At 50.5% G+C, this 27,906-nt stretch overlaps 2 protein-coding genes across 6 annotated transcripts in view; one reads left to right on the top strand and one right to left on the bottom strand.

Annotated features, from left to right (window-relative positions):
- Positions 1-21,388, top strand: part of MOV10 (Mov10 RISC complex RNA helicase) — a 37,919-nt gene extending 16,531 nt beyond the window's left edge. For 2 of the 3 annotated variants that reach the window (XM_036271846.1, XM_036271845.1), the window contains exons 3-21: positions 10,383-10,553; positions 10,789-11,051; positions 11,248-11,506; positions 12,942-13,076; positions 14,011-14,179; positions 14,898-15,052; positions 15,316-15,492; positions 15,602-15,749; positions 16,135-16,293; positions 16,527-16,630; positions 17,023-17,120; positions 17,215-17,431; positions 18,231-18,348; positions 18,536-18,727; positions 18,916-18,990; positions 19,988-20,113; positions 20,191-20,279; positions 20,503-20,624; positions 20,707-21,388. In XM_036271846.1, coding sequence (XP_036127739.1) covers positions 10,383-10,553; positions 10,789-11,051; positions 11,248-11,506; positions 12,942-13,076; positions 14,011-14,179; positions 14,898-15,052; positions 15,316-15,492; positions 15,602-15,749; positions 16,135-16,293; positions 16,527-16,630; positions 17,023-17,120; positions 17,215-17,431; positions 18,231-18,348; positions 18,536-18,727; positions 18,916-18,990; positions 19,988-20,113; positions 20,191-20,279; positions 20,503-20,624; positions 20,707-20,798 — 2,869 coding nt within the window. In that variant the 3' untranslated portion in view covers positions 20,799-21,388. The remainder of the gene's footprint in view (positions 1-10,382; positions 10,554-10,788; positions 11,052-11,247; positions 11,507-12,941; positions 13,077-14,010; positions 14,180-14,897; positions 15,053-15,315; positions 15,493-15,601; positions 15,750-16,134; positions 16,294-16,526; positions 16,631-17,022; positions 17,121-17,214; positions 17,432-18,230; positions 18,349-18,535; positions 18,728-18,915; positions 18,991-19,987; positions 20,114-20,190; positions 20,280-20,502; positions 20,625-20,706) is intronic. The other variant, XM_036271847.1, reaches the window with a different exon arrangement.
- RHOC (ras homolog family member C) lies at positions 21,377-27,752 on the bottom strand. 3 transcript variants are annotated; one of them, XM_036271866.1, is made up of 6 exons: positions 27,599-27,671; positions 25,132-25,254; positions 24,486-24,648; positions 23,868-23,988; positions 23,428-23,558; positions 21,377-22,008 (listed from the first exon to the last, which is right to left on the bottom strand). In XM_036271866.1, exons 3-6 carry the CDS (start codon positions 24,639-24,641, stop codon positions 21,835-21,837), a joined length of 582 nt encoding a protein of 193 aa, XP_036127759.1. In that variant the 5' UTR covers positions 24,642-24,648; positions 25,132-25,254; positions 27,599-27,671; the 3' UTR covers positions 21,377-21,834. The 3 variants fall into 3 exon arrangements, with proteins under 3 accessions (XP_036127759.1, XP_036127757.1, XP_036127758.1); XM_036271864.1 differs by lacking the exon at positions 25,132-25,254 and having other exon boundaries at positions 27,599-27,752; XM_036271865.1 differs by lacking the exon at positions 27,599-27,671 and having other exon boundaries at positions 24,486-24,643; positions 25,132-25,209.
- Positions 27,753-27,906: the final 154 nt, after the last annotated feature.

Below are 27,906 nucleotides of genomic sequence, written 5' to 3' on the forward strand. Positions count from 1 at the left end.
TCCACCAAAGATGAGATCAATGTGGAGCAGTTAGGCAAATTAACAGAGCTAGAATTCAGAGCCATGATCTTGAGGAAGCTCAACAGCATGAATAAGGACATAGAGAGGCTGAAAATAAACCAATTGGAAATTAAGAACCACCAAGAAGAGATCAAGAGTGACATATCAGAAATAAAGAACACATTGGAAGGTCTAAAGAGCAGAGTAGAGGAAGCTGAGGACCGGATCAGTGAATTAGAAGACAGGGTAGAAAAAATCAACCAATCAGAAAACCAAAAGGAAAAAACGATTAAAAAACAGGAAGACAGCACTGGCCGGTTTGGCTCAGCGGTTGGAGCGTCGGCCTGCGGTCCAGAGAGACCCGGGTTCTGTTCCCACTAGGGGTATGTACCTCGGCTGCAGTTTGTCCCCGGGCCTGGTTGGTCGTGCGGGTGGCAGCCACTCGATGTGTCCCTTTCACATCGATGTTTCTCTCTCTCTCTCTCTCTTCCTCTCTCTCCCTTCCATTCTATCTGTACAAAAAATGGAAAAATGTCCTCAGGTGAGGATGAAAAACAAACAAACAGGAAGACAGCTTGTGGGACAACTGGAAATGTAATAATATTCGCATCATAGGAGTCCCCAAAGAAGAAGAAAATGAGCAAGGGTTAGAGAATATATTCAAAGAAATAGTGACAGAAAATTTCCCTAATTTGGTGAAGGAAGAAGGCATTCAAGTTCAAGAAGCACAGAGAGCCCCAAGTAAGAAGAACCCAAACAGGCCCACACCAAGACACATAGTAATTAAAATGCCCAAAATTAAAGACAGAGAGAAAATCCTAAAAGCAGCAAGAGATAAGCAACAGGTTACCTACAAAGGAAATCCCATAAGGCTCTCAGCTGATTTCTCACAAGAAACACTACAGTCCAGAAGGGAATGGCATGAAGTAATCAAGGTCATGAAGAACAAGGATATGAATCCAAGACTACTCTACCCAGCAAGGTGTCATTCAAAATAGAACGTAAAATAAAGAGCTTCCCAGACAAAAAAAAAAAAAGGCTAAGGGAATACTTTAGCACCAAACCAGCACTGCAAAAAATGTTAAAAGGACTGCTGTAATTAGTAGAAGAAATAAGAAGAAAAATATAACCAAACTAAACAAAAATGGAAATAAATTAATACATATCAGTAATCACCTTAAATGTAAATGGACTAAATGCTCCGATAAAAAGACACAGAGTAGCTGATTGGATAAGAAAGCATGATTCATCTATATGTTGTTTACAAGAGACCCACCTCACAACAAAAGACATAGGTTGAAAGTGAAGGGATGGAAAAAAATTTTCCAAGCAAATGGAAAGCAAAAAAAAGCTGGGATAGCAATACTCATATCTGATAAACTAGATTTCAAAATGAAGACCATAACTAGAGACAAAGAAGGCCACTACATAATATTGAAAGGATCTATCCAACAGGAAGATATAACCTTGATAAACATATATGCACCCAATATAGGAGCACCAAAATATATTAAAAATCTTCTGGAGGACTTCAAAGGAGAAGTCGACAGCAATACGATCATAGCAGGGGCTTCAATACCCCATTGACACCACTGGATAGATCCTCTAGACAAAAAATTAGCAAGGAAACCGAGACTCTAAATGAAGCACTAGACCAAATGGATTTAATAGATATCTACAGAGAATTAAACCCCAAAACTACAGAATTCACATTCTTCTCAAGTGCACATGGGACATTCTCAAAGATAGACCACATGATAGAACACAAACTAAATCTCTACAAGCTGAAGAAGATTGAAATCATATCAAGCATATTCTCAGATCACAATGACATGAAACTAGAAATCATTTGCCACAAAAACATGCAAAGACATTTGAACACATGGAGGCTAAATAGCATGTTATTAAACAATGAATAGGTTACCGAGGAGATCAAGGAAGAAATTAAAAACTTCCTGGAAACCAATGAAAATGAACACACAACAACACAAAATCTATGGGATACTGCAAACGCAGTTCTGAGAGGGAAGTTCATAGTACTAAGGCCTACCTGAAGAAACAAGAAAAATTTCTAATTGACTGTCTAACCGCACAACTTAAAGAATTAGAAAGCAAATAAAAAGAAAACCCCAGAGCAAGTAGAAGGAAGGAAATAGTAAAGATCAGAGCAGAAATAAATGACATAGAGACCAAAAAAAATAATAATAATAATTCAAAGGATCAATGAAACAAAGAGCTGGTTTTTCGAAAAGATAAACAAGATTGATGGACCCTTAGTTAGATTCACCAAGAAACAAAGAGACAACACAAATGCACAAAATCAGAAATGAAAGAGAACTAACAACTGACACCACAGAAATACAAAAGATCGTTAACAGCTACTATGAACAATTATATGGCAACAAATTTGACAATCTAAGTGAAATGGACAAATTTCTAGAAACACACAGTCTTCCAAAACTGGACTGGGAAAAGATAGAAAACTTGAACAGACCATTAACAACTAAGGAAATTGAAGAGGTAATCAAGACTCTCCCAGCAAACAAAAGCCCAAGCCCAGATGGCTTCACGGGGGAGTTTTACTGAACATTCAAAGAAGAACTAACACCCATTCTCCTCAAACTATTTCAAAAAATTCCAGAAGACGGAAGACTTCCAAACTCATCCTATGAGGCCAGCATAGTTCTAATTCCAAAACCAGAAAAAGACACTACAAATAAAGAAAACTACAGGCCAATATCCCTGATGAACATAGAGGCCAAAATCCTGAACAAAATACTAGCAAATCGGATCCAGCAATACATCAAAAAAATTATTCACCATGACCAAGAGGGATTCATCCCAGGGATGCAAGGCTGGTACAATATTCACAAATCAAATGTGATACACCACATAAACAAAATGAAGAATAAAAACCACATGATCATATCAATAGACGCTGAAAAAGCATTCGACAAAATCCAGCACCCATTTCTGATAAAAACGCTCAGCAACGGGGGAATAGAGGGATCATATCTCGACATAATAAAGGCCATATATGAAACACCTACAGCCAACATCATACTCAATGGGCAGACACTAAAAACATTTCCCTTAAGAACAGGAACAAGACAGGGATGTCCACTTTCACCACTCTTATTTAACATTGTACTGGAAGTCTTAGCCACAGCAATCAGACATGAAAAAAAATAAAAATAAAAGGGATCCAAATTGGAAAGGAGGATGACATTATTTGCAGATGACATGATATTATACATAGAAAATCCTAAAGGCTCCATCAAAAATCTACTAGACTTAATAAATGAATTTGGCAAAGTGGCAGGATACAAAATTAACATCAAGAAATTGATGGCATTCTTATACACCAATGATGAACTCAACAGAAAGAGAAACTGAAAAAACAGTCCCACTTACCATTGCAGCAAAAAAATTAAGATACTTAGTAATAAACTTAACCAAAGAAGTAAAGGACCTATTTGCAGAAAACTACAGGACATTGAAAAAAGAAATAGAGGAAGATATAAAAAAGTGGAAGCACATACCTTGTTCATGGATTGGAAGAATTAACATCATTAAAATGTCCATATTACCCAAAGCAATCTATAGATTCAATGCAATCCCCATCAAAATACCAACGACATATTTCACAGAACTAGAAAAAATACTTCAAAAGTTCATATGGAACCAAAAAAGACCCTGAATAGCCGCAGCAATCTTGAAAAAGAAGGACAATATAGGTGGGATCACAATACCAGATATCAGGTTATACTACAGAGCTACTGTAATCAAAACAGCCTGGTACTGGCACAAGAACAGGCATATAGACCAGTGGAACAGAATAGAGAACACAGAAATAAACCTAAGGTAATATGCTCAATTAATATTTGACAAAGGTGGCAAGAGCATACAGTGGAGTAAAGACAGCCTCTTTAATAAATGGTGCTGGGAAAATTGGACAGCTACATGCAAAAAAATGAAACTAGACCATTAACTTACACCATACACAAAAATAAACTCAAAATGGATAAAAGACTTAAATGTGACCCACGAATCCATAAAAATTCTATAAGAAAATGCAGGCAACAAAATTTTGGACATCATACGCAGCAGAATTTTCACTGATACATCATCTAAGGCAATAGAAACAAAGGAGAAAATGAACACATGGGACTACATCAAACTAAAAAGCTTCTGCACAGCAAAAGAAACAACCATCAAAATGGAAAGGCAACCCAGTGTATGGGACAGCATAATTGCCAATGATACATTAGATAAGGGGTTAATTTCCAAAATATATAGAGTACTCATACAACTCAACAAAAGGAAGACAAAGAACCCAATTAAAAAATGGGCAGAGGAGCTGAATAGACACCTCTCCAAACAGGACATACAAATGGCCAAGAGACATATGAAGAAATGCTCAACATCACTGATCATCAGAGAGATGCATATTAAAACAACAATGAAGTATTATCTCACATCTGTCAGAATGGCCCCCATCAACAAATCATCAAACACGTGTTGGCGAGGGTGTGGAGAAAAGGGGTCTCTAGTGCACTGCTGGTGGGAATGCAGACTGGTGCAGCCACTATGGAAAACACTATGGTGTTACCTCAAAAAATTAAAAATTAAACTTCCATTTGACCCAGTGATCCCACTTCTAGGAATATACCCTAAGCCTGAAACACCAATCAGAAAGAATATATGTATCCCCATGTTCATAGCAGCACTATTTACAATTGCTAATATCTGGAAACAGCCCAAGTGTCCATCAGTAGACAAATGGATAATAAAGCAGTGGTACATGTACACAGTGGAGTACTATGCAGCTGTAAGAATGAAAGATCTCTTATCCTTTGAGACGACATGGAGGGACCTGGAAAGTATTATCCTAAGTGAAACAAGCCAAGCAGAAAAAGACAAATACCACATGATCTCACTTCTATATGGAATATAATGAATATAACAGTCTGAGAAATAGGATAGACCCAGAAACACGGAAGTAGGGTACAGACTGACAACCCTCAGAAGAGGGGGTGGGGGGTGGGGTGGGAAGAGATAAACCACAGAACTTATATGCATGTATGCATAACCAATGGACATGGACTACAAAGCCGGGGACGGGGCAGGGGGATGGGAAGGAGGGGTCAATGGGGTATAAAAGGAGAAACATCTGTAACAAAAATAAAATTTAAAAACACAACATGTTGCCCTGGCTGGTTTGGCTCAGCAGTTAGAGCATCGGCCTGCAGTCCAGAGAGACCTGGGTTCAGTTCCCGCTAAGGGTACATACTTTGGTTGCAGTTTATCCTTGGCCCTGCTTGTGTCGTATGGGTGGCATCCAGTCAATGTGTCCCTTTCACGTCGATGTTTCTCTCTCTCTCCCTCCCACTCTATCTGAACAAAAAATGGAAAAATGTCCTCGGGTGAGAATAAAAACAACAACATGTTTGCACAAAAGTTAAAACAAAAATATTAAATGAAATAAGTTGTATTATTTTTTAATGAATTTTTATCGTACAACATAATATAATAATGTATACTTTTCATTAAAAATCAGGTCCTGGCCGATTTCGCTCAGTGGTCAGAGCATCGGCCTGAGGACCAAAGGTTTCATTCTGGTCAAGAGCACTACCTCGGTTGCAGTTCTATCCTGGGCCCTGGTTGGAGTTGTGCAGGAGGGAACCAGTGGATGTGTCTCTCTCCCGTCGATGTTTCTTTCTCTCTTTCTTCTTTCCACTCTATCTGAAGGTAAATGGAAAAAAATATCCTCAGGTGAGGATTAAAAAAAAAATCAGAACATTAACCCGACTGGTGTGGCTCAATGGATTTAGCATCATCCCATGAACCGAAAGGTCCCCTGTTCAATTCCTGGTCAAGGCACATGCCTGGGTTGTGGGCTCGATCCCCAGTAGGGGGCATGCCGGAGGCAGCCAATCCATATTTCTGTCTCGCATTGATATTTTTCTCTCTCTCTCTTCCTTCCTCTCTCTAAAAAAAATTAAATAAATAAAAGCATTAAAAATAAATTAAAAATCAGAACATTATAATATGTGTTTAGTTTTGCAAGAAACTACCAGACCTTTACCCAATATGATTGTACCATTTATATTCCAACCCAAAATGCATGAGTGTTCTGGTGTTCCCATGTCTTAACATTTAGTGTTGTCGGCCTTTTAAATGTTAGCCATGTAGGTGTGTGGTGCGTTCTTTTGTATGGCTGCATAATATTCCATGAAGTGGGTGTTTATAATTTATTCAATTATCTCCCTATCGATGGGCATGTGATTTGTTTCCTGTTCTTGGCCACTGTGGGTGACTCTGCAGTAAGCATCCTTGAACATATGTCCTCATACATTGGTACTTTTCTTCCCATGGGATACATTCCTAGGAATGGGATTCCTGAGTTAAAGGAAACCTATGTTCAAGTGTTAAGAGATATTGCCAGATTGTTTTCCCAAACATTGTAATACTTCACTTTTCTCCCAGCTGTGTATGAGTTCACTTTTCCATATGTATTAACAACAATTCATATGATGACTGTTTTCTACTTTTGTCAGCCTAATGGAATTAAAATGGCATCTTATTTTAACTTTAATTTGCATCTCTACTTTTGAAGCATCTTTTATACTTTTTTTTTTTATCCTCACCTGAGGACATTTTTTCCATTTTTTGTTCAGATAAAGTGGGAGGGGGAAAGAGAGAGAGAGAGAGAAACATTGACGTGAAAGGGATACATCAAGTGGTCGCCACCCACACGACCCAACCAGGGCCGGGGACAAACTGCAACCGAGGTATGTGCCCTTAGTGGGAACCGAACCCAGGTCTCTCGGGACTGCAGGCCGACGCTCTAACCACTAAGCCAAACCAGCCAGGGCATCTTTTATACTTATTTAATCATCTGGATTTATTTGTTTTTCTTTTTCTTATCCTTACCCAAGGACATTTTTCCATTTTTTATTCAGATAGAGCAGGAGGGAGAAAGACGAAGAGAGAGAGAAAGAGAAACATCGACGTGAAAGAAACACATTGAGTGGCTGCCACCCGCATGACCCAACCAGGGCCGGGGACAAACTGCAACCGAGGTACATGCCCTTAGTGGGAAGCAAACCCGGGTCTCTCCAGACCGCAGACCAACGCTCTAACCACTAGGCAACTGGCCAGGGCTGGATTTATTCTTTAGGTTGAATATTCTATTTTCCTATTGAATTATTTATCTTTTTCCCTAGAAATCAAGGTGACTAGATATATAATGCAAGAATTGGGGCCTTTTTTTTCAACCAGTATGTACTGAGTTTGTAAATTTTTTTTTTTGCCCTGACTGGTTTGGCTCAGCAGTTAAAGCATCCTGCCCTTGGACCAAAGAGTCTCAGGTTTGATTCTGGTCAAGAGCATGTGTATCTCAGTTGTGGTTCAGTCTGCTGCCCTGGTTGGGGTAGTGTGGGAGGCAACCAATCAATGTGTCTCTCTCACATTGATGTTTCTCTGTCTTTCCCACTCTGTCTGAAGATGAATGGAACAATATCCTTGGGTGAGAATTAAAAAAAAAAATTTTTTTAATGGTTGTCACCTTAGACCAGGCAAGGGTAGGAGAATTTGGGTAGTGGTATCAGACATGGGGAATGATTTGAAAAATATTGCGGTAATAGCGCCCACAGTAGAAGTTGTTAAAACTTGCAAAGTTGAGTTCCTCCTGCCCCTGTGCACACACAGAAGTTTCCAGAAATAGGCAATTTAATATTAAAGTTTTGATTTGGGCTTCCTTCAAAGGGCAGGTCTGGCCATCTGGGGCCTACCTTCCCTGCTGGCAACATCTGTCTGGAGATGAGGGATGTACCTTCTTACAGTAGTGACTCAGCGGTGGCTGTACAGTCGCCTGAGGGCTGAGGATATCAGAGATACCTATGGAGCCTGGCTTCTGTCTGCATTTGAGTTTGTGCCCGATCCGTGGGATTTAATGATTCCAAGGAGCCCTGGTGAAAGTTTCTGGTGATTTCGGTCTCTTTATGATTCAGCAGCGTTTGAGGCTGATACCTGATTTTGATACTTCTCCCTCTCTTGTGGGAGGGGGACTCCTGCTCTGTTTTCTCTTCCTCCCTGGGTTGTCCTGGCCTCCACTCTTCTCAGACTGCTCAGACCACCTGGGAAGATCTTGAACACTTCTCTGATTGTAACTGCTACCTAAGGACTCCGTAATGTCAGACTGTACCTTGACTTTGGCCTGAGTTCTCAGCTTCTGACTCATGGAGACAACCAGCCACTGGAATCTCAAACTGAGCGTGTCCAAATCCAAATGTCATGGTCAGTCCCTCCAACATCCTTCTCTTCCTGTCCTTACCTTCCACCTCATGAATGGCTGGCCCCCAAAGCCAAGCCATTGATTTGGGTATTGTCCTAGATTCCTCCTTCTTCCCTCCATTCCCCCTCCTGACAATCACCAAATCCTGCTGATTTTACGTTCTCCATATTGTCGGCTCTGGCCCCTTTCCTCTCCTTACCGCTGCCTCGTTCAGGCCCTTGTCATCTTTCAGTTGGACTGTGTAAATGGCCTTCTTCTAACTGGTCTCCTACCTACAGTCTTGCCTCCAGCAAATCTACCCTCCATACCTGATGCCAGAGTGATCTGAAATGCAGATCTGGTCTTGCCACTCCCCTGCTTAAAACCCACCAGCCCGGTGGTTCTGTAGCCACAGTGTAGCCTCTGACGCGGGCTAAAAGTAAGTTGCTGCTCCTACTGCTGCTGCTACTGTTAGTACTACTATCACTACTAATACAAATACTAATAATAGTGGCTAACATTTCCTGAGCAGTTTTTTCATTGTGTTTTCAAATGATTCCTTATTTTTTTTTAAATAAATCAGAACCGATTCAAAGTTTCCTGCACAGTGACCTTCTCATTTATTTGGGATGAAGGAAAGGGGCAGAGTTACAGGCAGTGGGCACCAGGGCAAATGTAACTGTAAATTCTCTTACTGTACGCTAGCGAGTGACCATGCTGATTTAGCCTTAATAGTTAAATCTTGATTACCATGGTTCTTATGAACTAGAACTTGCTTTCATTCTCTAGAAAGCATAGAGGCCGGGTGGTCAGCTGTCCAGATCTTGAATGTGCTCATGAAGCATGTCACACATGGAAATGCCCTCTGGCTCCCGGCACCAGTACAGGAGGAGGGCCTTCAGGGTCAAATTCAGGCTTGATGGCCTGGCATGCAACTGTGCATGACCTGGTCCCTGCCCACCTCTGCTGCCTCCTGCCACTCCCTTCCTTGCACTTCTCACTGTGTGATACTAATCATAGTGCACCTTACTGAGGTCTTCTTATGTGCCAAGCACTGGGTTAAGTGGTTCACTGCGGTGTCTGTCTCAGGTAATCCTCACAACCCTGCCAGGTAAGTCTGTTGTCCCTAGACTCTGAGACTCAGGTGAAGTAACCTGAAGCGACCCAGCTAGTGGCGAGCCAGCGGTAGCCCAGCCCTTCAGCACTGGTTCTACCCCTCCACCTGGTCCACACTTTGCATTCCCTCTTACACCTGACGCTGGCTCCTGGGGACACCCACCCCCGCCCCAGGCTGGGCTTCATGCCCCCTGGAAGCCCCCTCGCTGCTTCCCATGCCGTGGGCTGGGATTGATGTGTTCAGTCCATGCCCCTCAAGACAGGGCTGGGGCTCTTGCCCTTCGAACCCCCAGCATCTAGTGTCTGGCACATAACAGGTCTCTGTAAGAGTTTGTTGAGTTGACTAAACCAAATTTCAGCCACAGAATGTTTTCTTGCCCTTCTGACCAGTTTTCCCTGTCTTCACCTTCTCTAGGCACAAAGCCAGCTATTTGATCTCTGGACAAGGATCCTTTCCCTTCCTGCTTGTGTCCCACCTGCACGCTTTGACTGCGGGTGGAAAAGTGCTGTCTGAGCAGCCACCCTGCCCACACGCCCCGGACACCTGTTCTTGCTCTGACCCCTCTCGCTCCCCCATCAGGCTGGACCGCAGATCCACCCTCTGAATCAACTCACTTGCTTCCCCGTAGCCTTAGTTCTTCCTGCTGGGCTGTCTGTCTTTTTCTGTCCCCAGTAGTTTTCCCCAAAAAAACCCTTCCTTTCTTTCTCCCTCTTAGTCCCCAAATCAACAGCCATGATGGAGCTTTCCACCTCAGATGTGCACGTCCGCACCTGCTGTTTAAAACAAGCAACTTTCATCTTGGGAAGTTCCATGGCCTTTCCTTAAAACATTGAACACCCTACGCTCCCAGCCTGCGTCTCTCCCTGGCCCGGGGCCTGTCCTGCAGCAGGGCCAGTGTGTCCCTCCTCAGACTCGCTCCCCAGCATGCTGCCTGCGTCCCCCTGGCCCTGCCCTCCCTCACTTCCCAGTCTCCTCTGCTTCCGGCAGCTTTGGGAAACCCGCCCCTGGCTTCTCCTCCATGCTGTATGGAATGAAGATTGCCAATCTGGCCTATGTCACCAAGACTCGGGTCAGGTTCTTCAAACTTGACCGCTGGGCCGACGTGTCTGATATCAACACACACCACAAGTCACTGCTTGCCAAGATCTTTCATGACAGGTGTGTGTGTGTGTGTAAGGGGGGCAGGGCGTGGGGGAAGCTGTCTGGCTGAGAAAGTGTGGGTTACCTCCTGTTGGGGTAAGGCCCCCTCCTTTAAGGAGTGGGGGAAGGGTAGGGAAGGAGCTCACTGGCCTGGGAGGGCGGGCTGGGCTGCCCAGCACAGCTGCCACTTGGTCAGCCTCCCCAGCCTCGGACCTGCCTGAGAGCAGCATCCAACCAGGCCCCCCCACCCCAGCCCCTCCTTGATTCCCACTCTCTCCAGGGCTGAGTATCTTCATGGGAAACATGGGGTGGACGTGGAAGTCCAGGGGACCCATGAAACCCAGGATGGGCAGCTCCTTATCCGCCTGGATTTGAACCGCAAGGAGATGCTGACCTTGAGGCTTCAGAATGGAGGAACCCAGCCTGTCACCCTCACCCACGTCCTTCCACTCTCCTGGACACCCCAGTTTGACTTCTACAATGGAGACCAGAAGCTGCCCTGCTCACTGGGCCCCGGTGAGCGGGTTTCCAACGGAACGAGCCTCCGGCAGTGGGGCTTGCCCGAGAGAGGGCTGGTGCTTTGGGGACCGTGCTGTTCCGTCTGTGGGCTCCTGCCCGGGGGTGGGCTCTCTGGGGGGTTTTCCAGGGCAAGGGTGCTGGTGGGAGACCACTCTCCCTCCACACTCCCACTCACTCAGCCCCCTTCCCCCAGGTGAGTGCTATGAGCTCCATGTCCACTGTCAGACCAACATTGTGGGCTACTTCCCAGCCACCGTGCTCTGGGAGCTGCTGGGACCCGAGGAGCCAGGGTCCGAAGGAGCTGGCACTTTCTACATTGCCCGCTTCTTGGCTGCCGTCGCCCACAGTCCCCTGGCCGCACAACTGAAGCCCACAACGCCCTACAAGCGGACCCGGATCACTGGAAACCCTGTTGTGACCACCCGGATCGAGGAAGGAGAAAGACCTGACCGGTAACTTCTCCCTCTAACCCAGCCCCGGCTGGGGTGCCTGTAAGTTCTTAACTTCTCCAGGCCTCAGAGACCTTTTCTGTCCAGGAAGAAAGTTGCAGATATAAGGACAGTGTGAAAAAATGTTTAAGGCTTTTCTATACACTGGTGGATTATTGGGCAGCTCTATGTAGGCATCTGTCTCTTTCTAACAACTGTCCTGGGACCATTCACATGCCATACAATTCACCCATTTACAATGCACAATTCAGCCCTGTCCAGTGTGGCTCACTAAAGGGTTGCAGGTTCAATTACTGGTCAAGGGAATGTGCCTGGGTTGCAGGTTCAATCCTGGGCCCTGGTCAGGGTCATGCAGGAGGCAACAAATTGATGTGTCTCTCTCATAGATATTTCTCTCTCTCTCCCCCCGTCTTCCCTTCCTCCCTTTCACTCTAAAAATGAGTGGGAAAAAATATCCTTGGGCCCTGCCAGTGTGGCTCAGTGGTTGAGCAACGACCCATGCACCAAGAAGTTGCCAGTTCAGTTCCTGGTCAGGGCACATGCCCAAGCTGTGGGCCAAATCCCCAGTGGGGGGCATGCAGGAGGTGGCCAATGGATGTTCTCTCTCATTGATGTTTCCATCTCTCTTTCCCTCTCACTTCTTCTCTCTCTTAAAAAAAAATTGATAAAGAAAAAAAATTTGTTTAAAATATATATATATTTCCTTGGATGAGGATGAACAACTACAAAAAAGTAAACTCAGTGGTTTTAGTTTATATACACACACATGCACCCATTACCACAATCTAGTTTAGAACATTTCATCCCCCCAAAAAAGGAACCCTTCCCCTTCAGCTATCACCCCTTTTGCTCCCCATTCCCTTCCAGCCCTGAACATCCACTCATCTGCTTCCATCTATAAATTTCTCTTTCGTGAACATTTCATGTGAATGGAATAACAGAATTTGTGTAGACATCTCTTTTTGACATGACTAGATGCACTCAAAATACTGAGCTATAAAAGCAAATTATAGACCATTGTTCTCTTTTTTAAAATATATGTGTGTAATACAAACTAACAGAAAAGTCTGGATGGCTACATACCAAAAAGTTAACGTTGGTTATGCCTAGATGGTAAAAGTGTTGGTTACTTATTGTTTTATTATCTATTTTCTTATTTCTCTCTAATGAATATGTATTGTTATATACATATATATGTATTACACGTATATTTTTAAATGTTTCCAAGTGTCTTGCCTTTCCAAGAACTGAGAACGAATGGCCCACCCTCAGGGTGAACAGCCTCGTGCGGGAGTGAGTTCTGCTTTCCTTGGGCAAAGGCTGCTGACCCCTCTCAGCAGCAGTGTTTGTAGGATTCTTGCATCCCCAGGGAGGGGCGCTCCCCGAGTCTCTGAAGTGAGGGGTCTCTGTGACAGCTTTTCTTCCTCCTCTCCTACAGAGGTCGGGGCTATGACCTGGAGCTAAGTATGGCGCTGGGGACCTACAACCCACCCCACCGCCTCAGGCAGCTGCTCCCCATCCTTCTTCAGGGAAAAAGTATCTTCACTGCCCCAAAGGAGATCGCAGAAATCAAGTAAGTGCCAGCCCTCTGCACCCCTCTTGCTTTTCGTGTCTGTTCCCTGCTGGCTTCTTCCCGCGCCCCACACCTCTGTCCACAGCCTGCTGTGTCCCATTCATTCATTACCTTCCTCAGCACGCACTGTGCGCCCAGTACATCCGAGGCGAATCAGTCACATGAGGGCCTTGCCCGTGCAGGGGGAATGAGCACTTATCTTAAAATTAAAAAAAAAAAAAAAAAACTATCTTAAAATTTCTTTAAAAGACCATTTATCTTATAATTTCATGGAGTGATGAATGCTGTGAAGAACTAACCCTAACCCTGACCGGTTTGGCTCGGCGGTTAGAGCTTCAGCCTGCGGTCCAGAGAGACCCGGGTTCGGTTCCCGCTAAGGGCATGTACCTCGGTTGCAGTTTGTCCCTGGCCCAGGTTGGGTCGTGTGGGAGGCAGCCACTCAATGTGTCCCTTTCACATCGATGTCTCTCTCTCTCTATCTTCCTCTCTCTCCCTCCCACTCTACCTGAACAAAGGATGGAAGACTGTCCTCGGGTGAGGATTAAAAAAACTAAACTAAAGCTCAGCTAAAACCAGAGCAGGGTGGAGAGGTGGGTTGTGCTATTGTGCAGGGGGCGATTAATCCCGGCCTCTTGGAGAAGGTGACATTTGAACAGGGAGTGACACGTGAATGAGGCGCGGGTAAGGGTCTTAGGGCGAACTTGGGAGGAGTATGTTCCACACCCTAGGATCCAGTGCCCACTCAGGTCCGAGGTGGGGGGCCAGGGGCATCACGGGGCGTAAGAATCAAGGTTTCTTTCTTCAGGTCCTTCTGGCTTCTCTGATCCTGATGCTTTCATAGTTCCAGAGCCTCAGATGGGAAAGGGTGGATGCTCCTGGCTGGGTTTGTCTGACCCTCCTCCTGCCTCCCCAACGCCCGCATTGTCACTGCTAGGGCCCAGCTAGAGACACCCCTGAAGTGCAGAAACTACGAGATGAAATTCCGGCTACTGCTGCACCTGGAGGAGCTGCAGATGGAGCATGACATCCGGCACTATGACCTGGAGTCGGTGCCCATGACCTTGGACCCGGTCTCCAAGAACCCCAGGCTGCTCACACTGGAGGTTGGGGCTTGGATCGGGGGTGGGGATGTGGGCAGAATGCTGCTCCTGAATGCAGGGCAAGAGAAGAGGAAGGGTGAAGTTGTTCCTGCCCTGAGGGCTCAGCAAGGGGCAGCGTGGGCATCCTGTACCCAACAAGAGTGTCAGACAGGACAGTGGGAAGTACCTGGGTTTTAATCCAGACTTTGCTGCCACCAGCACTGTGGCCTTGGGCAAGTCCTTTGCCCTCTCTAGGCCTTCATTCCCTTATCTGAAAAACGCAGAGCTGGACCAGATAATTCTTAGAACTCTTTCCAGTTCTGAGAGTCGAATGTGCCCACAGAGGCCTAGGATTTCGTGAGAATGGATTCCTGCACACAAGTGCTGAGGAAGGGACCTGGTGAGAAGTGGGGGTTAAGGGTGATCAGAGATTCCTGCAGGAACTGAGTTTTAAATGAGATTTTTAAAGGCAGGGTAGGAACTGAGCTGCAAGAGGGCAGTTGGACAGGCTGGAAAGCCGGCTCCCAAGTCCTGAGCTCATGCATTGGAGGGCTTCCAGGATCCCTGTGCTTAGCATCTCTGAGAAACGTGGACAGATGGACTTGTCTCTTCCCTCATCCCCTGACTGTTGCACTTTTTGGTTGTAGAGGAAAGAGGCAAAGCTCCCTGTGTCTTGGGGTAGAAGGGGGCCCTCCGGTGAGCCTCCCTGAGATAGAATCTTGCTTGTGTTCATACCCCATAGGTTCCTGGGGTGGCCGAAAGCCGCCCCTCAGTGCTCCGGGGAGACCACCTGTTTGCCCTTTTGTCCTCCGAGGCTCACCAGGATGACCCCGTCACCTACAAGGGCTTTGTGCACAGGGTGGAGTTGGACCGTGTCAAGCTGAGCTTTTCTCCAAGGTGGGTGTTGGGGGAACTCTGAACTGTAGGCATCTTTCTGAGACCAGGGGAGAAAGAGGTGCTTCTCCCTGAGATGAGTGGGACCCGAGTGGGGGGGTAGGAGGCTTTTCTTCAGGTGACCTTGAGATGCCTCAGCAGCTTCCTCTCCTGGAGGGACTGCATGGAGGTCTTGGACAGTGGGAGCGAGTCGGTTAGAGGAGAGTCCTGGCCTTTTCTTACCCACCCTCCTAACTGGAGCTCTTCCCGTCTCTCCCTTCCCAAAGCCTCCTGAGCCGCTTTGTGAATGGGCTGACCTTCAAGGTGAACTTCACCTTCAACCGCCAGCCCCTGAGGGTGCAGCATCGTGCTTTGGAGCTGACGGGGCACCAGCTGCTGTGGCCCACACTCTTTCCTGAGGCCTCCCGTGGGGTCCCGCTGCTGGCCTCAGATGTGAAGCTAAAGTGAGACAGTGGGCAGGGCTCTGGGCTACTTGAAGTGTGGGCCTAGAGAATGGAGTCTGGGAGGCTTCTGGGACACTGGGTAACTTCATGTTCCTGGCCCCTCTGCCAGGCCTTATGACCGGAGTCTGGAGTCAAACCCAGAGCAGCTACAGGCCATGAAGCATATTGTTATGGGCACCACCCGGCCAGCCCCCTACATCATCTTTGGGCCTCCAGGCACTGGCAAGACTGTCACCTTAGTGGAAGCCATCAAGCAGGTGGGGCCTGAGCAAAGACCTGGGGCCTACATTGGACTCCCCCAGGCCCAAGTAGTTGTCCCCAGATTCTGGTCTCTTCCAGCTTCCTGAGTGCCCCAAGGAGGCATCCCGGGTCAGGGAGGCTGCTGAGCCTCGTCGTGTAGCTGGCATACTGCACAGCTGTCGGGTCACCCTTCACGTGTCGTCATAGATGTGTGTTTACTGCACGTTTTCCAGCAGGGGCCCTGGGGGTCAGAACTTGCCTTTTGTGTCACTACCTCCCTCAGCTTTGGGAGGCAAATGTCACACTGCACCAGCCTGCATCATGGTCACGACGGAGTCTTCCCCCCTACCCCCGCCCCAGACCTGAGAGCTGCTTCCCACACTGCTTCCCCCTTCCCCCCAGGTGGTGAAGCACTTACCCAAGGCCCACATCCTGGCCTGCGCTCCATCCAACTCAGGGGCTGACCTCCTCTGTCAGCGGCTCCGGGCTCACCTGCCCAGCTCCATCTACCGTCTCCTGGCCCCCAGCAGGGACATCCGCATGGTGCCCGAGGACATCAAGGTACCTGGGGGGGGGGGTGCAGGAGGCCAAGGGATGGCGAGTGCTGGGAGGCTCTCAGGGTACACACTGAAGCCAGGGAACTAGGAGACCTGGACCTTGCCCGGGTCGGACCCGGCCTTCAGCTTTCCTGTGTGTAAAATGAGAGGTGGATAAAATTGCCTGGGGGTCCAGGGCCAGAGTGAGGTGGAGAGTGGGAGCGCCAAGCAGATACCTCTCTCCCTTCGCATCCACAGCCCTGCTGTAACTGGGACACAAATAAGGGGGAGTATGTGTTTCCCGCTAAGAAGAAGCTGCAAGAGTATCGTGTCTTAATTACCACCCTCATCACTGCCAGCAGGTGTGAAGTGTGTGTGTGTGTCTTTTTTTTTATCCTCACCAGGCATTTTTGCATTCATCTTCAGGTATAGCGGGAGGGAGGAAGAGAGAGAAAAACATCGATGTGAGAGAGACACATTGAGTGGCTGCCACCCACACAACCCCAACCGGGGCTGGGGACAAACTGCATCCTAGATACACGCCTTTAGTGGGAACCAAACCCAGGACTCTCCAGTCCGCTGGCTGATGCTCTATCCGCTGAACCAAACTGGCTAGGGCGTGTCTCTTAACCGTGTGTGTATAAGTAAAGAGGTTGCAAGCTGGGAAGTGGGGTGAGGGGCCAGCTTAGGTGAGCATTCAGGTTTGGTGGCTGGGTCCCTGGGTCTGACCCCTGCCTGGCCTGACACCTTCCAGACTGGTCTCGGCCCAGTTTCCCATCGATCACTTCACACACATCTTCATCGATGAGGCTGGCCATTGCATGGAGCCTGAGAGCCTGGTGGCCATAGCAGGTAAGGAGCTCAGGGGGGCTGCAGGTGCACCACCCTACCTGAGGCCAAGGCGTTCCTTCCAGTTACCTTTCTCCCACCTTCCTGTGCCTCCCAGGGCTGATGGAAGTCAAGGAATCAGACAATCCAGGAGCACAGCTGGTGCTGGCTGGAGACCCTCGGCAGCTGGGGCCTGTGCTGCGCTCCCCACTGGCCCAGAAGCACGGGCTGGGGTACTCACTGCTGGAGCGGCTGATTACCTACAATGCCTTGTACAAGAAGGGCCCCGACGGCTATAACCCTCGGTTCATAACCAAGCTGCTCCGCAATTACAGGTACCCCACACCCTCCCCTCTCCTGTGGTCCCAGCCTTCACGCCCTCTGCAGCCCCGGCTGGAGGCTCCATCTGCAGTCCTGTTGCTCAGAGGTGGTGTCCTGCAGAAAGGCTGTGAACTGGCCCCGTCACTGCTACTCCGTGGCTGTGTGACTTAGCAAATGACTTTGCTCTGAAACTGTTTGTTTATCTGTCTGTTAAGGGATGGTCAGTGGTTCCCAGCCACTGGGATGTATCTGTTGCAGGCCCCGGTTGACATTTCCAGGCAGTCCAAGGAGAAATTAGAAAAATGCGGACAATATCGTTTTTATTAACCTCATTCTTATTCAAATTAAAGAGCTACCCTTCCTTTCATCAAGTTCATAACATCTAAAATGCTCAGATGAGCTCCCAAGTCCTTAGCTCCCCAGAGGAGCCCACTGAGAGTTTAATAAATGTTAGCTATTGTGTTCATACTTCTTATGTTTTTGGATTTAACACATCAAATAATGGTGACAGTAGATGACACTTGCGTTTGTAGTGTTCTTCCTTCAGAAAACTGAAACCTGAGAGTGGGTTTCCAATTTCTTGTTTTCTTTCAAATTTGGCTGGTCTGTGAAATCCACGGACCGGAACCACGTGTGGCTGTGTTCTGTGGTTTATGGTCCTAGCAGCAGATGTTATAGATGAATGAGCCTGCTATCCACAGGGCGGGAGGGTGCTGTACGTGGGCGCAGAGCAGGGAGAGCGCGGTCTCCGAGAGCGAGGTGGAAGTCATCCAGCCCCTGGTGTTGCTCTCCCTTCCTCTTCCTGCCTCCCAGGTCTCACCCCACCATCCTGCACATTCCTAACCGGCTCTATTACGAGAAGGAGCTGCAGGCCTGTGCTGACACTTTGGACCGGGAGCGCTTCTGCCAGTGGGAGGGTCTGCCTCGAAGGGTGAGGGGTCCCAGCCATACCGCACCTTCCCTCCCCTCGAAGTTGCAGGCGAGGGGGGTTCCGAGTGGAAGCCACGGGCCTGTCCCTTCATCGCCTTGGCATAGGAGCCCACGTTGCCTGGGAGGCTTTGGGGTGAGAGGGAAGTGGGGCAGGGAGGCCTGGCTGAGGGTTTCCCGACTGTATCCAGGGCTTTCCTATCATCTTTCACGGTGTAATGGGCAAGGACGAGCGTGAGGGCAACAGCCCATCCTTCTTCAACCCCGAAGAGGCTGCCACGGTGACCTCCTACCTGAACCAGCTCCTGACCTCCTCCTCCAAGAAAGGCAAAGTCCGTCTGAACCCCCGAAATGTGGGCGTCATCTCCCCATACCGGAAGCAGGTTAGGCCCTCCGTCCCCGTTGAGGGTGAGACCCCCCACCCTGGATGGTATCTCATTCATAGCCAGACCACTAGGTGAAGGTTCCAGGAGCTCAGAGGTCGGCTGCCCCTCCCTGTTTGCCTCCTGCCTGCCTCCCTCTTGCACTGGGGTAAGAGGATGAGAGAAAGGCACCTGTCCCCATCTTCCAGGTGGAAAAAATCCGTGAATGCATAACCAAACTGGACAAGCAGCTTCGGGGACTGAATGACATCAAGGACTTGAAGGTGACACTGACCACGTTTCACATTTGCTCTCTGCCTTTTGTGCCCCCCACTTCCCCACTCCTAGACACCACCTCGCGCTCCTGCCCTGATGCTCCAGCCCGCCCGTGCCCCATCCCACCATGGCCTAGATTCTCCCCAAGCCATTCACTTCTGAAGATTCCTACTTGCTGTTCAGGATGGGACCAGGAAGCCTGCACATTTAGCAAACAGCCCACACCATTTTTATGATCAGGCTGGTTTGAGGCCTTGCCCTAAGAATAAAGTCCAAATTCCCTGCCTGCCTGACCCGTCATGTGATAGTGTCCCGCTGCCCTCTCCTCACCTCTGGGACAGTAGCTTCACTCTCTCTAAAGTCTGTTTCGAATTTCCCAATCCTGGCTGCAGACAAGAATCACCTGGAGAGCTCCTGGCACTGCCTGTGCCAGGAGCCACCCAGCCAATTAGCACCGTGATCTGGGGGCAGAGCCAGGGCATCGGGAATTTTTCCAGCTCCTCAGGTGATCTCGTATGCAGCCAGGGTTGAAAACTAGTGCTTTAGGATTCAGAGGCCTAGTCCTGGCCTTTGTGGCTCAGTTGAGCATCATCCGTGCACCAAGGGGTCACAGGTTTGATTTCCGGTCAGGGCACATGCAGGAGGCAGCCCGTTCATGTTTCTCTCTCCCAAATATATACATATACATAAACATATATATATATTTTTTTAAGATATAGAGGCCTCTCTCTTGGAAATTCTGATTCAGGACTGGGTTGTCTATTTTTAACAAGTACTTAGTGATTCTCTTCAGGAAAGCTTGAAAATCACTGCTGAGTTACCGTGTTTTCTTTACTGAGAACTCTCTCCAGCCCCATCCCTTTAACTGGAGCAGCTTCCAGGGTCTCCTCCTGCCCTGTCTCCTGCCGGTCAGGACACTCCGCCCTGGGACTTCTCCACACCGCTGGAGCTCGGGCTCGGAGGCAGGGCTTGGCCCTGCCCTGGTCTCAGCTGCCCCCCCTGCAGGTGGGCTCCGTGGAAGAGTTCCAAGGCCAAGAGCGCAGCGTCGTCATCATCTCCACCGTGCGCAGCAGCCAGAGCTTTGTGCAGCTGGATCTGGACTTTAACCTCGGCTTCCTCAAGAACCCCAAGGTCAGGGCTGCAGGGAGCAGAACTCTTCTTTCCTTAGGGCCCTTCCCTCCTGTGACACCGACACTTCTTCCTTCCAGAGGTTCAACGTGGCTGTGACCCGGGCCAAGTCTTTGCTCATTGTGGTGGGCAACCCGCTCCTCCTGAGCCACGACTCTGACTGGAAGGCGTGAGTATCCTGGCCCCATAATCCCTCTCAGCGGCCACAGCCCCCAGCCTAGGGCAGCTGTATCTTTATAGGCACCTCCTTGTGTCACAGTTCATCCTCAGACCTGTCCACCTTCACATTACCCCATTTAAGTTACCTGACACTCAGAAGTACAGCAACTTGTCCAAAGACACCGGCTGGTGCTCCTCAGCCAGGTGCGTGTGTGTGTCCCTGTCCCCCACAGGTTCCTGGACTTCTGTAAAGAAAATGGGGGCTATACCGGGTGCCCCTTCCCTGCTAAACTGGATCCACAACAGGGACAGAACTTACTCAAAGGTCTGAGCAAGCTCAGCTCCCCTACCTCAGGTATGGCTGGGCCAGGGTGGGCTAGGTCCCAGCCAGTGCTGGGGCGGAGGTAAGGAAGACAGCTAGCCTCCTCTCTCTCTAGGGCCCCAAAGTCACGACTACCTCCCCCAGGATCTGGAGGGTGAAGGCGACCTGCCTTTGCAAGTGGAACCAGAATGGAGAAATGAGCTCTAAAGAGGCCTTCACACACCAGCCAAGCCTTAACTGCCCACCTACCTGATCTGAACCCAGCTGAGCTCTCCCTCCCAGGGACAGGAAGGCTGGGGGAGGAGGCCGGAGTTTACAACCCAAGCCATCCCATCCCTCCCCTGCAGGGAAGAATGATACATCAAGCTGCTAGCAGTGGGGCAGGGAGAAAAAAAACTAAAAAGAAAATGTTCTATGCAAAAGCATTCATGTCTTCTTGGCCTGGTCCCTGCTTCCAGAGCCCCAAAGCTGACCCCCCAGGGGAAGATGGGACACCACCCAGGGCCATTCCATCTCCCTCTAGGGAGGAAACCCAGTGGGAGGTGGCAGAGAAGCCACCCACAGACTTCTAAGTTTAGCCCCTGCTCCAGACCACTCCCCTCACCCGCCTCCGGGCGAGCCAGGCATGACCTCATCCTTTGCTCATAGACCCACCCTGCCTGGCCAGAGTCCTGCCTTTGCAAACAGGGGCCCAGCCTGGTAAGCAACTTGGAAAACAGGAGAGATGGGACTCCAGGCTCAAGGCCAAGACAGGGACCAAGAGAGAAAGACAGGAAGCTGCCATATACATAGTGAAGCTTGTGGCCTTTTTATTCATGTCCCCACCAGATACAGCCAGAGACAAGGCCCCTGCCCACCAGGGGCCCAGGACTCTGGGTTACACCCTCCAATTCCCCTACCCCAGACACGCTCCTGCGAGCCAGGTGTGTATAAAGTGCTGGTGTGTGATGATCCTCTGCAAAGGCCAAAGGGAGGAAGAGCCCCACCCCTGGGCCCAGGCAGCGAGAGAACTCTGCTCTGGGAAGGCAGGGCATAGCCCTTGATTCCCAGAGTGCTGGGAGGGACGGAGGGAGGTCCTATCACCACCACTGTGGCTGGGGCCTTGGGAAACTTGATGCAGTCCTGGGCTGGAGGGAACTGGGAAAGGGAGCCTTCAGCACGAGGCCCTAAGAGGGTGGGGCTTGGGAGTGTTTCTGCACCCCTGTGAAGGGACCGGAAGTGGGGAAGGGAGAACTTGGGGGTCTCAGAGAATGGGGCAGCCTCTCCGGCGCTTATTCTTTCGGACCTGGAGGCCAGCACGAGTGGCCATCTCGAACACCTCCCGCACCCCCTCCTTGGTCTTGGCTGAGCACTCTAGGTAGCCAAAGGCACTGATCCTGTTCGCCATGTCCCGGCCTTCCTCAGATCGAACAGGCTCCTGGGAAGATGGAAGGTGAGCAGTCAAAGGGAGCTGGTAGTGAAGTGCATCTTACTACCACACCCCTAAGTGTAGCAACTAGAAGAACCATCTCCAACCCCAACCCCACAAAGCACCCAAGCACCAGTACCCTGGGCAGCTTCAGGGCCAGAGACCCTATACCCACGGTAAACCCTTCTCTTACCTGAATAGGTATCTGGCATCTCTTAAATGATGTCCCTGCCTCCCTTCTCTTTCTTACTGTCCATTCTGTATGGCTGCCAGAATAATCTCCCTAACATGCAGACCTGACCACGTCTGTCCCCAGTTTAAAACCTTGGCATAATTGCCCAGCTGTTGTGGCTCAGTGGTTGACCATCGACCAATGCACCAACAGATCACCGGTTCGATTCTCGGTCAGGGCACATGCCCAGGTTGTGGGCCAAATCCCCAGTGGGAGGCATGCAGGAGGCGGCCAATTGATGTTACGTTTCTATCTCTCCCTCTCCCTTCCTCTCTCTCTCTCAAAATTAATAAAGAAAAATAAATATTGCCCTGGCCGGTTTGGTTCAGCGGTTAGAGCGTCGGCCTGTGGTCCTGAGAGACCCGGGTTCGGTTCCTGCTAAGGGCACGTACTTCGGTTGCAGTTTGTCCCCGGCCCTGGTCGGTTGTGCGGGTGGCAGCCACTCGATGTGTTCCTTTCACATCGATGTTTCTCTCTCTCTCTCTCTGTTCCTCTCTCTCCCTCCCACTCTACCTGAACAAAAAATGGAAAAATGTCCTCGGGTGAGGATTAAAAAAAGAAAAAGAAAAATAAATAAATAATAAATAAAACCTTGGCATAATTATCCTCTGGATAGTCCATATTTCTTATTCTGGCAGCTTTTTCTAATAAACTAATCCTGGCTAGAAAACCACTTACAAGGTCCCCTGATAAGCCAGATCCCTCATTCTGGGCCTTTCTTTTAGCTATTACAATGGATTTTCTTATTCATCTTAGTAACCCCAACCTCAAACACAGATGAATAAATTAAAATGCCAAGTAAGCCTGGCTGGTGTGGCTCAGTGGTTGAGTGCCGACCCATGCACCAAGAGGTCACCGGTTTGATTCCCAGTCAGGGCACATGCCCAGGTTGTGGGCCAAATCCCCAGTGAGGGGCATGCAGGGGGCGGTCAATCGATGTTCTCTCTCATCGATGTTTCTATCTCCCTCTCCCTTCCTTTCTCTTGAAAATCAATAAAGGAAAAAAAAAATTTTTTAATGCCAAGCGACCTTGAACAAGTCACTTCATTCTCTAATGGCTCTATCAGATAGTGGATCAGACACGAAGGGCCCTCTGGCTCTCCCTCACCAGGGTGGGAAGTCGGTGCACCACCCCCTCTAACAGGCAGCCCCCTGGAAAGAGGTCTGCCTCCTTTCCCCCTGGCAGCCCCACCCACCTGCTTCATCTTGGCCAGCTCTCTCCGGGTATGCTCGTCTTGCCTCAGGTCCTTCTTGTTGCCCACGAGGATGATGGGCACATTGGGGCAGAAGTGCTTCACCTCTGGAGTCCACTTCTCAGGAATGTTTTCTGCACAGATAAGTCCCAACAGGTGTTGGTTGGTGCTTCCACTTAGGCTAGAAAGCAATCCCCGCCCCCCGCCAGCCCCTGGTCTCACTGCAGCAGTCTTAGAGGGCCTCCAGCATGACAGTGCCTTTTACAGCTCAAAACCTCTCCCCTGAGTCCTCCCAAGGGCCAGAGTTCCCACAGTAGAGGACAGGCCCCTGCACCCCTCCCACAGCCTCAGCATCCAAGGATTGCTGAAGTGAGCCAAGGCAAGAACTACCTCAGGTTGGCTGGTTCCAAAGGGTTCTGGTTCCCTCCCTCCAACACCCTCACCCAGGCTGTCCGGGCTGTCGATGGAGAAGCACATGAGGATGACATCAGTGTCCGGGTAGGAAAGAGGCCGGAGGCGATCATAGTCTTCCTGCCCTGCCGTGTCCCACAGGGCCAGCTCCACCTGACACACAGGGCCTGTGAGTAGCTAGCCAGAGGGCCCTAGTCACACCCGCCCACCCTACCACCTAGAGGTCCTCTCTGAAGCCACTGGTCCTTGAGGCTCACTGAACATCTACTGAGCACCAGCTACGTGCCAGGAATAGTACTAATCACTGTCACCCAACACAAATTAGATGAGTTTTTTAAAAATCCTGGGATATCAGTGCTTAATCTTTGTGCAGTTTATGAATTGCCATTGTGAGCACTGCTATTTTATTTAATCGTCACAAAATCCCTTTGAAGGAGGCCTAATCATTATCCCCATTTTGCAGTTGGGGGAGCTTAAGCTCAGAGACGAAGGACCACTGTGTAGAGAACCGGGAGGAGGATCTGGATTTCCTTCCTAACCCTAACTGGTGCCAGGAGGGAGTGGAGTGAGCTGTGGGTGGTGAAGAAGGACGTCCTGGGTCCATGTCAGGGCAGGGTTCCAGGTGACATGGGAAGGGGCTCTGCCTTCACCTGCTTGCCGTCCACCTCTATGTCTGCGATGTAGTTCTCAAAGACAGTAGGGACGTACACCTCTGGGAACTGGTCCTTGCTGAAGACGATGAGGAGGCAGGTCTTCCCGCAGGCCCCATCCCCCACAATCACTAGCTTCTTTCGAATCGCAGCCATGGCTGAGCTGGCAGGGAAGAGGCAGTGGGGATTTGGGGAGAAGCCTAGTTAAGGCCAAAAACATTTCTCCTGGCCCCCCAAAACCTCCCTGAAAACTGAAGCATCCAGCAAAGGGAAGGAAAGGGGCTTGCTCAGGCATGTTCTTTCCAAGAACCAATTGCTTGGACAACAGAGCTTGAAATTCCTTATCTGAGGGTCAGGGACAGGTCTCCCCAATGGGTTAGAATATAGGAGTGGCAGGTGGACAAACCAGCCACTTGGGAGCCAGACAACGTGAGTTCTGACCTAATCCACTCACCAACTAGGGAGCCTGGACACCTAGAGGGGTGCTCGGGGCCTGTCCAGAAGAGCCAGTCTGTACCTGCTATACATATCTGGGTTTCAAGCCAGGTTTCATTTGTTACCAGGGTTTTGATACTTTTAAAGTTTCGTAATCTCTAAGGTTCAATCTAGAACACACTGTCCCTCACCCAGCATAAGTCATGCCCACCTGGTCACAAATTGAGGAGTTCCTCTCCAAGGCCTCGGGCCAAAAGAACCTACCAGCTGGTAGGTGGGTAAGGGAAACTGTTGGGCATTTTGACAAACATCATCTCCCTTGGTCCCCAGATGCCTAGAAGGGAAATGGAGAGCTTCCTATTTTGACAAATTAGGAAAGTGAGGCTCAAACACGTATTTAGCAAAGTCATGGCAGGGATGGCACCCAAAGCAGGGCTGTGTGACTCTGAAGTCCGCTGCCTTTTCTGTGTATCATCCCAGAGGTGGGAAAGAGCAGAGGGAGGGAAACCCAGACCGGGCAGTGGCAGCAGCCAGCAGGCTTCCCTGGCCTACCCTATCCCGGTTCCCAGAGCCCCGAGTCACACAAAGAAGGCTCAGTCCCCACAGTGCCCACAGCCCACATTCGGGCAGCCTGCCTTCCTCCCCCCTTCCTCCTGGGCCTGGCAGCAACACTGGGTCACTCAGCCTCAGGCAGGGGACAATGACCACACTGTAGGGAGCCACACATCCACCATAGTAGAGCGACTGAGAATAATCCACTAGGGAGTCACCTCCACCCACTCCGTGGAACAGCCCCTTCCTCCCCTCTGTCCAGATAGCTCACCCCAGGCCCTGCCCACCCCTCCCTGTGACTCAGGGCAAGGAGTCAGCTTCCTGGGGTTTCCATGTCCCCCACCCCCAACACACACCAGTGAACATCTGCACAGTTCATCACACCTTCCCAGCTTCCCTGCCCCTGAGCTGAGCCTCACTTCCTCCCTCCCAAGGGAGAGGAGCTGACCTCCAACCGGCCGAAGTTCCCAAACTGTAGGCCTGGAGGAAGAGGGGAGGCTCTGGGGACGAGAGTAAATTGAGACTTGGATGGTTGCTGGGAGCCCCCCAAAATGGAGACAAATGAGGGCCAGTCCCAGCACCAAACAGGCAGTGAGTAGTTAATTAAGAAGGGGATGGTAACCTGATCTCTGCCCAAAACCTGGCCTTTTCTCTCTGTCCCACATCCTGTCAAACTGAGCTGAACTCCTTTTCTCCCCACATTCCACCACCACCTCACACCCATCTCGGTCTGCCTTGTAGAGAGCAAATGTTCCAGCCCAAGGCTTGTTCTCTTGAACAGTGGGGTCCTAGGTGGCCTCCCTCCCCTACACACAAGCTGGGATGAGGGATGGATACGAGTCAGGGAGAATTTACAGGAGTTGAGAGAGTACCCAAACACACTCTCTGCCTTGAAAGGGGTTCTCTGATACCCCAAAAGACAGGCAAGAAGGCATTTACCATGCCAACAGATCTCCAAAAATGGAAATCATCCTTCAAAAAGGGGGTTCCCTGGAAATTCGACCCAGGTGACTAATACACACACACACACACACACACACAGTTCCATCGGTCCAGCTGCGTGGAAACAGGCTAAGGTAGTAACCCCAACGTGGATGCACTGTTGACGGAGGGCAATCACCAGCGGCTTAGGCCTCAGTGTGCCCCTGCCCTTCCCCCGCAAGGCAGTTTAGGTGGCACCATGCCGTGGGGAACGATACACATTAAGGGGGCTGGAGCCCCCAGTTCAATTAAAAACCTTTCCCTTCAGGCTCTGGTTGGGCCAGAAGAGCAGCTTGCCCAGGGCAGGACGCAGGCTCAAGGCCAAGAGAGCAAGAACGAGAGCTCCCTGAGAGCAGCAGCCCCCGAGAAACTGCCCCGCAGACCCTAAGAGGGGCCATCGCACCCCACACAGGGCCTGGAATGGAGCCTGGAACTCCTGGGCCTTCCCTGAGACAAGACACGTCCACCCTGTCCTCATTCTCTACATTTCCAGGTGGCCCAAGGGCCCCGCTGCTCCCGGCCAACCACCCCGAAGTCGAGGGAGGGAAGCAGAACCCTCCTGAACTTGAAAACCAGAAGTCTGCCTCGGCTCTCCAGCCCAAACCAGGAGGGAGCCGGCTGGAAGGGAGATCCTCACGCACACACAAAGGAGCTGGATCCTTCCGAAGCTCCCCACCTCCCGCCCCGCGGGCCCCGGGAGCCGTCTAGGGCGGTGTCCGGGGCCCGCGGCGCAGTGGCAGCCCCGACTGGTCGCACCCCGCCCCCGCTCCCGCCGTTTCCCGGCCCCTCCGGGGGGAAAATCCCACCTCGGCCCGGACCCACACCCCACCCCGGGTCCACCTCGGGCCGCCCGGCCCGGGGAACCGCCCGGCCTGGGCTGGGCTCTCTCGCGGAGACCAAGTTGTCCCCTCGGCCCGGGGGAAGGTTCAGGACGGCCGGGAAGGGAAGGGGAAGGACTCCGCTCGGACACCCGGAGGGGCAGCTCCCGGGGGCCCCCACACAGCCCGGACGCCGCGTCCCGGGGGGGTAAAGCGCCCAAACCCCGCCGCCCCAGCCGGCGCCCGAGTTCCGGCCCAGCGGAGCGCGGGTCGTGCTCTCCGGGGACGAGCTCCGGGACGCCCCCACCCAGACCCCGGCCCCGGTACCTTCCGCTCGGCCGCCTCCAGCTGCGCGGCCGGTGCCGGAGGCAGAGACTGACCCGAGGGCCCCGCCCCGCCCTCCTCCAGCGCCGCACGGGGAGGGGCGGCCCGCAGGGGAGGGGAGGGGCGGCCCGGGCTCCGCCCGTCCACAGTCCCGGCCGGGCCCCTGCTGTCGTCCCGGGCCGCGGCCCCGGGTCGGAGGAGGCTGGGACTGGGAAGGTGTGGGCGGCGGGGCGAGGCGGGCCCCAGAGGGCTCCCCCGGCTACGCTTCCCAGCCCCTGGGGGCGGGCCGGCGTCGGGAAAGTTGAGCGCGC

Source organism: Molossus molossus, unplaced genomic scaffold (assembly GCF_014108415.1).
Source record: "Molossus molossus isolate mMolMol1 unplaced genomic scaffold, mMolMol1.p scaffold_m16_p_20, whole genome shotgun sequence".
Taxonomy (NCBI): domain Eukaryota; kingdom Metazoa; phylum Chordata; class Mammalia; order Chiroptera; family Molossidae; genus Molossus; species Molossus molossus.

What these genes read in the sequence shown, in the direction of transcription:
- RHOC (XM_036271864.1), bottom strand. Translation starts at nt 24,641, where the DNA reads ATGGCTGCGATTCGAAAGAAGCTAGTGATTGTGGGGGATGGGGCCTGC. An exon ending in CGACAGCCCGGACAGCCTGG is followed by an intron (nt 23,559 to 23,867) that starts GTGAGGGTGTTG and finishes TTATCTGTGCAG; the next exon opens with AAAACATTCCTGAGAAGTGG. An exon ending in AGCTGGCCAAGATGAAGCAG is followed by an intron (nt 22,009 to 23,427) that starts GTGGGTGGGGCT and finishes CCATCTTCCCAG; the next exon opens with GAGCCTGTTCGATCTGAGGA.